The sequence below is a fragment of the Gavia stellata genome, chromosome 35, assembly GCF_030936135.1.
Source record: "Gavia stellata isolate bGavSte3 chromosome 35, bGavSte3.hap2, whole genome shotgun sequence".
Classification (NCBI taxonomy): Eukaryota; Metazoa; Chordata; class Aves; order Gaviiformes; family Gaviidae; genus Gavia; species Gavia stellata.
The window spans coordinates 1,694,543-1,702,192 of record NC_082628.1 but is presented as its reverse complement, the minus strand read 5'-3'; the positions used below and the strand labels follow the sequence as shown (position 1 = coordinate 1,702,192).

Genomic DNA, 7,650 nt, shown 5'->3' with positions numbered 1-7,650 from the left:
AACCCCTCGGGGTGGGGGGACAGAGGGCCAAGCCCCCTGCCGAGCGGCTACTGGGGGAGGGGCGTGCAAAGGGCCTGGCGCGGGAGGGGGACGCCGTGCCCCTCGGCGGTGGGGCGGGGGATGAGCCCTCGCACCAGCCGGGGGGCGGGGGGCGGGTCCCCCTGTGACACGGCCAGCCCGGCGGGTGGGCACCGCCAGGGCGGCCCGCGGGGCAGGCGAGGGGGGGGGTGCGGGCCCGAGGGAGCCGCGAGGGGACAGGACGCCCCGGCCCGCCCACACCCACCTGCGTTCATGGCGGCGGCCAGCGGAGCGGAGCGGAGCGCGGCGGGGCGGGGCGGGGCGGGGCGGGGCTGGCGGCGGCACCGGGCACCAGGCCCCGACTCCGGCCCGGCCCCGCCAGGAAGAGGTGGGGCCGCCCCCGCGCCTGCGCACGGCGGCGGGGGAGGCGATCCCGGCGTGCCTCGCGCGGAGGAGGCCTGGGAGTGCCCCGGGGGAGTGCCGGGCGCGCGCCGCCCCTGCCCTGGGAAGCACCGGGGCTCTGGCCCGGGGGTTCCGAGTGGGGCCGGGGACGCACCGGGCCCCTGGGGCTCCCTGGCTCTGTACGAGACCGCTGCCGCTCGCCCCAGCCCTCCCCCGCCGCGGCGCTGCGGGCTCTTTAAGGCGGGGCGGGGCCGGTTTCCAGCCGTTGCATCATCCGCCCGCATGACTCACCCCCGGGCGCGCGGCCAGCCGGGGCCGCTCTTCCCCGGTGGGCGGTGCCCCCCCCACTCACACTCCCATTGGCTCGCACCGCTCCACGCGTCACGGCGCAGTGGGCGCCCGTTGGCTGCGGCCAGCGTGAGCATTGCGTCACGCGAGGACCCTTAAAAGGGGCGCGGGCGGCGGCGCAGTGGGAGTGGAGTAGCGGGCGACGATGCGGACGAGGATGAGCGGAGAGCAGCGCTCGGGCCGGAGCCGCGGGGAGCCGGGGCCGCCCAGAAAGGTGGGGGGGGGGGGGCGCGGCGCAGGGAGCGGCTCCGGAGTGCGGCCGGGCCGGAGGCGTTGGGTCTAGCCCGGTCCTGGGAGGTACGCCGGGGAGCGGGGTGCCCGCGGGCCGCTCTTACGCGAGGGTGGTCGTTGGGGCACGGCACCCCCCCCCCCCCCCCCCCCCCGCGAGCGCGAGGCAAGTGGGGTGCTGCGCCCGGTACGTCGCCCCTCTCCCTGGACTAGCGGTGCCCCCGGGAGCGGGGCGGGGGCTCCGAACCCTTGGGGATCCCTCCGCCTGCCGCGCGGTGGTGGGGGACGAAGTCTGACCGTGTCTATCCCCCTCTCCAGGCATCCAGGAGGAAGCGCGTCCTTGCTGACCACCACACCTGAGAACAGGTAAGGGGGGTGGGCGGCACCCAGGGGCTGCCGGGACCGGTCCCCAGCAGGGAGCAGCACCCCGGTACTGAGGGTCCCGGCCCGACTCACCCTCTCTTCCCCCCGCAGCCCCGCACTGGCCTGGAAGTGACAATGGCAGCCGAGGGGCTGCCTGCGGGGGGACCCACTGGCACCCTGCCTGGCTGGGAGCTGGAAACCTGGTACCAGGACCTGCAGGAGGTGCTGGCAGCAGCAGAGCCCACTGGGCCCTCCCCACCCAGGGGAGCTGAGCAGGTGAGCTGAGGGGCCAGCACCACCCTAGGGGTGGGAGGGAACAGGGTATGAGCACCTATCACTTGGGGCTGGCTCCTCCTCTCTCCCTGCAGGCAGAGCTGGCTCCACTGTGGGGTACAGAGGGGGCTGGCAGTGGTCCAGAGGGCTTCGAGCTGGATGCTGCCCTGGCTGCTGAGCTGCTGGAGCTGCTGGGACCAGAGAGCACAGCTGGCACAGAGCCAGGGAGACTGCCGGGCTCAGCCTCCAGCGGGAGCTCCCCACCCCGGCCGGGCACAGAGGATGAGGCAGGGGCAGCTGCACAGCGTGGAGTGAAGAGGAAGAGGTGCAGCGGCATGGCGGCAAGCAGGGAGCTGGCCAAGCGCCGGGAGCGGGCCAACGAGCAGCGGGTGCTGGAGCTGACGGCCCACAACGAGCAGCTCAGGGAAGAGATCCGACGGCTCAGCGCAGAGGTGGAACACACACGGGCAGCCCTCATCGACCACATTGTGAACCTTCGCCGGGCTTAGGTGCCAACACCACCCCCCAGCCAGGGGGGCAAGGACACTGCTGCCCCTGCGGACCTGGGGGGCAGCCATGAACTGGAGGGGCAGTGCCCCGCTAGCATAGACTGATGCCATGGGGAGGGCACTGCTTCTATATGTGATTGTGTAGTTTTTGCATTTTATTACACCCACATAAGCACCAGCACAGCCCAGTCTGGTCTCTGGGTAGCACTGGAGCTGCTCCTTAGCACAGAGGACCCAGGTGCTACTTCTTCCGCTTTCCCTTGGGCACAGGTACTTCAGGGTTCTTGCCCTCTGCTAGTGCCAGCTGTTTCTTCAGCTCCAGCAGCTTGGCTACCTCTGTATCGACCTGGGCCTTCTCTGCCTTGTTGGCCTTCAGCTGCCGCACATGGTTGCCCTGGGGCAGGTGGGGGGGAGTGATAAGGGCTTGCTTAAGGGCAAGACAGGGCCAGCACCCTCCTTCTGACTCACCTGCTTGGCCACCTCCTCTGTCAGCTTCTGGATCAACTGGGGGTCACCTGGAGCCATGAGGGTCGCTGGGGCTGGAGGGGGTTCTGAGGCTGCAGGGGTCTGTCTGGCCTGCGGAAGGAAGGACAGAAATAGGTGTGAGCACTGGTCCCAGGCCCCAGGGGCAGAGCTCTGCACCCACCCCCACCTTGTGCTGGAGAGGGGTGGGTTGCCGCAGCACCCCTGAGGCAGTGCCAGGGAGTTACCTGGGGCGCTACAGCAAGGTCTTCCGGCTGGGAAAGGACAGACAGCTAGTGACAAGGGACAGAAAGCAGAAGTGGAGAGGCGAGGCAAGGAGGTGCCCATCACAGAGGAGCTGCAGGGGCAGTGCACCCCCCACTCACCTGCCCTCCCCCAAAGCGCTTGCGTAGGGCTTCAACCTGGTCGTTCTCCAGCTTCTGGAAAAGGGGGCTCACCTAGAGCCAGGAAGAAGAGGGGTGACCCCTGCAGGGCCAGCACCCCTGAGCCTGCCCATGCATTGCCCAGGGGGGCACAGCCTGCCTTCCCACCACTACCTACGGTGCCCACGCGATGCCCAGGGGGTAGGGTGCAGGTGAAGTCATGGCTCAGGACAAAGCAGTCCGGGGGGATGCAGAGCTGCCCCTGGATGGCCAAGCTGATGCTGGGCATGTAGGGCTGTAACAGCACAGCCAGCATGGAAGCCATGTTCACTGCCACACCGGTCACTGTGCCTGCACGCTGCCTGCGGGGTAGGAAACCTTCCATCAATGCCAGCTCCCAGCCTTCTTCCCCCCCACCCTCCCATCTCTCCCTACCTGTCCTTTTCATCTCCCTTGATCCGCTTCCAGGGCTCATTCACCTGGATGTACTGATTGCCATGGCGAGAGATGCTAAGGATACACCTCAGGGCATCGCGGATGCTAGGGGGGTGGGCAGAGGGGGGCTGAGCACCTGCTGTAGGTCAGGTCTCTGCCCTCCCACCCTTATGACAATTCAGCCCTGCCCCAGCCCTGGGGTTTCAGCTACCCACCGGACTTTCTCCAGCAGCTGGTGGTACTGGCGCAGCTCCAGGGTGACACGGGCCAAGAGCCGCTTGTCATCTGGTGTCAGGACCATGTTGGGGACAGTGCCGCCAAAGAACTTACACACAAACATGCCAGCTCTGGGGACAGAGGTGGAGCAGGCATGAGCACAGCCTGGGGACAGAGATGGCCCCTGCCACCGCCAGGGTGTCCCAGAACCTGTTGATGAAGTTGCCCAGGTTGTTCAGCAGCTCAGAGTTGTTCTTGAGCATGAGGTCGCTCCAGGAGAAGGCACTGTCCTGCCCTTCGGGCCGCAGGTACAGCAGGTAGAAGCGCCAGATGTCCGCAGGGATGCCTGTGTCCTTGGCCATGTCCCCAAACACTCCCACACCCCGGCTCTTGGAAAACTTCCCATCCTCATAGTTCAGGTACTCTGGGGAGGGCAGGAGAGACCCCACCATGGGGCTCAGGCATGAATCCAGCCCTCTCCCAGGCAGGAAACAGCCCCACAACACAGGGAGACACTGTCAAAGTGCTCATAGGCTCATGCCGAGCTCAAAGGGCCTTCCAAGTCAAGGAAGGCAAACGCAGTTTTGTGCCCACGCGGACAGAGTGGATTGTTCCCAGTACCAAGGGAAAATAGGGAAGTGTGGAGACCGCCAGTCCCTGGTGACCCCCAGTACCTGTAGCAATGAGGTGGTTCACCAGGGTGTAGTTGTCGTCAGCGCCCAGAAGCGAGCAGGGGAATATGACGCTGTGGAACGGCACGTTGTCCTTAGCCATGAAGTTGTAGAGCTCAACCTGATAGGTAGTGAGGGGAGGCATCGGTAGACCCTCCCGCCCAGCTCTGTCCCTACCTCCACCCCGCAGCAGCACCAGGCTCCTACCTGCTGTGGGTTCTTCCACCACCTCTCCCACTGGTCGGTGTAGTTGGCCGTAATGGACAAGTAGCCAATGGGAGCGTCAAACCACACGTAAAAAACCTGGAAGGAGAGCGATACATGAGCAGGGGACCCGCAGGCAGGGCACCTGGGGACAGACGCTGCAACCGAGGGGCCAAGTGGGACCCACCTTGTCACGGAAGCCATCAAGGGGCACGGGTGTGCCCCACTTCAGGTCACGAGTGATGCAGCGGGGTTTGAGCCCATCCCGGATCCAGGAGCGAGTGATGTAGCGAGCGTTGGCTGTCCAGTCCCCTGTGGCCCAGGACTGCTCCAGCCAGGGCTCCAGCCGCTCCTCCAGCTGTGGGGGAACACACAGGGATGGTCACTGGTACCAGGGGTTGCCACATCCCCTCCCCGCTCCCCCAGGGATGAAGCTCACCTTGGGCAGGTCTAGAAAGAGGTGCTGTGTGGGTTTCACCACAGGGACACCCCTGCAGAGCTTGCACTGCGGATTCTGTCAGGAAGAAAAACACAGGTCCTGGGCCCCCTCCAACAAGGCTGGGGGTCCCAGGCCAGGGGCAGTGGGTTATGGGCTGGTCCCCAGAGGGATCCTGTCCCACCTTCAGCTCCACAGCATTGATGAGTTTGCCACATTTATCACATTGGTCCCCCCGGGCCTCCTCATAGCTGCAGAAGGGGCAAGTGCCCTCTACAAAGCGGTCAGCCAGGAACCGCTGGCAGTCCTCACATCGCAGCTGCTCCACAGTGTCTTGCAGCAGGAAACCACGTGCCAGGAGGCGCTGGAAGATGTCCTGGGCAATCCTGGGACAGGAGAGGAGGCGGGGGGGCAGCCCCCATCAGCCAGGGAATCCTGGAGACCCATAGAGCATCCTCAGCCAGGCATGCTGCGATTCCCCCCAACATTGCCCAGCACCAGTCCCTCCGTGTGAACCCCTGGGGTACGCAGCCGCTCACGTGGTCTGGTACGGCGTGGTGGTGCGGCCAAAGTAGTCGAAGGAGATGTCGAACCAGCGGTAGATGTCAGCATGGATGGCGTTGTACTTGTTGCAGATCTCCTGGGGCGTCAGCCCCTCTTCCACTGCCTTGGTCTCAGTGGCTGTGCCGTACTCATCCGTGCCGCACACATACAGCGTGTTCCAGTTCCGCAGGCGGCAGTACCTGCAGGCCAGGGCCTGTGACACCTGTGCAGGTGTTGGGGGCAATACAGCCCCCTGCAATGATCCCCCGACCCCAGGGAGCTTTCCCGCAGCCAGGTCTCACCTGGCAAAGGTGTCAGCACTGAGGACACAGCCAATGATGTTGCCAAGGTGGGGCACATTGTTCACATAGGGTAGAGCGCTGGTGATCAGGACATTCCTCATGCCCTCCACGGGTAGCCTGCCATGGACAGGGCAGTCAGGGCAGGCACAAAGAGCAACAGGGCCACCCCAGCACAATGTGGCAGCAGCCTGGGAGCCGCAGCCAGACGCCTCAGAGCTCTGGGACAGCCAGCATTAGTGTCATCTCAGGACTCACACAGGTTTCTGAGGCTGCCAGGGCTTGGGCAGTGCCGCAGCACCGCGGGCCCAGGCATCCACAGCAGCTGTGATTTCCTCCTCCGTCAGGGCACGCTCAGAACCTTCTTCTTCCTGCAAGGAAGCTGGTCCCAGTGAGGGTCTGCGTGCCTGTCACCACCAGCCCCACGGGGGCCCATCCCTGGGCCAGGACTGAGCAGGGGGCCAGGACTGCACCTCGGGCTCGTTACTGGTGGCTTTCTCCACGGCCAGGCAGGGCGGAGGCTGTTTCTGCAGGTAGGCCTTGAACTCCAGCAGCGCCTTGGGCATCAGAACGGAGTCAGCAGCTTTCCTGCAGGCCTCTGAGAGCGTCATGCTCCGGAACCAGGTCCTCAGCGCCTGCAGCTCACCTTGGGGGGTGAGAGGGAGCAAACAACACGATTCTTACAACCATAGGAACACAAGGAATGCTCCCCCTCAGCACCCCTATTTCACTCTTACTTGGTAGGCTGGTCTCATCCCGGAGGACAGGGAACAAGGTACCCCACACAACCACATCAGCCACTGACTCGGTGTTCTGTGCCAGAGAAGCAGAATCAGCCCTTGAGGCAGCCCCGACCCAGGCTCAGGGCCAATCCCCTCCCCAGCAGTCTCCCCCAGGGAGCGGGACTCCCCCCACCCCGCAGTCCCACTCACCCCAGCAAGGTAGGCTGTGCCTCTCCTGGACAAGTTCTGCTCTATGTGGGCCAGCAGCTTCCCCAGGGCCTCCGCTGCCTCCAGCCCCTTCTTGCCGTGCACCAGCTGAGCGTACAGGGCAGCTGAGGCAGCTGGCTGCGAGCAGGGAGAGACGGATGGGGTCAGGCAGGCCGGGCCCGGGGGCGGGGAGGGGAGGGGAGGGGGGGAAGCCGCCATATCCCTGGGGCACCCACCTGCAGCTCCGTGGCCTCCCACTCCAGCCACTGGTTGGTGAGGTCGGTGGGCTCCTCCCCGCGGGCCAGGAAGAAGAACCTGGGGGGGGGTGAGGAGTGGGGGGGCTGCGGGGCCGCTGCGGGGCCGCGCCCCCCCCCCCCCCCCGGCACTCGGTACTCACTGGCAGATGGCGTTGGGGGAGAAGAGGACGGTGCCGCTGTCCAGCTCCAGGACGGGCACCCACGGGGGGCTCAGCGGGGCGAGGGGCCGCTCCGCGGGGGGGGGCGGGCCCGTCAGCCCCCGCCGAGAGTTAGGGATCACCGGGGCCGGTGCTAGCGGGTCCCTGCCGGGGAGGGGAGCAGCCACCGCCGCGGTGGTCTCACCTAGGGGGCCGCCCCAGACGAGCCGCACCGGGGCGGCGGCGGCCCCGGCAGCCGCCAGCACCTTCAGCGCGGCGGGACCGCCCGCCGCCACCCGCAGCCGCATCGCCGCGCGCTGACGCAACGCGGCCGCGCGCGGGGCACGCCGGGACCGCCCTACAGCCCCCACAATGCCCCTCGAGGCGGCGGCCACCCCCCCCCCCCCCCCAACTCTCGCGAGAGCGCCGGCCGCGCGGTCCCCATGGCGACAGGGGAGCCGGCCCGCCGGGGTTGCCATGGCCACCGGGCGGGGCCGTCACCGCCCGCAGCATCCTCCGCTCCCGCCGCGGGATGGG

General features: G+C 66.9%; 2 protein-coding genes across 2 annotated transcripts; one reads left to right on the top strand and one right to left on the bottom strand.

Annotated features, from left to right (window-relative positions):
- The first annotated feature begins 1,318 nt into the window (after positions 1 to 1,318).
- Positions 1,319 to 2,219, top strand: DDIT3 (DNA damage inducible transcript 3). The gene is made up of 3 exons (XM_059832677.1): positions 1,319 to 1,362; positions 1,471 to 1,635; positions 1,728 to 2,219. The coding sequence occupies exons 2-3, from the start codon at positions 1,495 to 1,497 to the stop codon at positions 2,139 to 2,141; spliced, it is 555 nt and encodes a 184-aa protein (XP_059688660.1). The 5' UTR covers positions 1,319 to 1,362; positions 1,471 to 1,494; the 3' UTR covers positions 2,142 to 2,219.
- A 53-nt stretch (positions 2,220 to 2,272) lies between these two features.
- On the bottom strand, positions 2,273 to 7,421 carry MARS1 (methionyl-tRNA synthetase 1). The gene is made up of 22 exons (XM_059832650.1): positions 7,338 to 7,421; positions 7,117 to 7,205; positions 6,956 to 7,034; positions 6,723 to 6,857; positions 6,528 to 6,603; positions 6,264 to 6,436; positions 6,049 to 6,161; positions 5,794 to 5,910; positions 5,488 to 5,691; positions 5,133 to 5,334; positions 4,952 to 5,026; positions 4,700 to 4,870; positions 4,516 to 4,611; positions 4,312 to 4,429; positions 3,848 to 4,061; positions 3,637 to 3,768; positions 3,422 to 3,526; positions 3,165 to 3,348; positions 2,990 to 3,061; positions 2,852 to 2,878; positions 2,610 to 2,717; positions 2,273 to 2,535 (listed from the first exon to the last, which is right to left on the bottom strand). The coding sequence occupies exons 1-22, from the start codon at positions 7,419 to 7,421 to the stop codon at positions 2,383 to 2,385; spliced, it is 2,727 nt and encodes a 908-aa protein (XP_059688633.1). The 3' UTR covers positions 2,273 to 2,382.
- Positions 7,422 to 7,650: the final 229 nt, after the last annotated feature.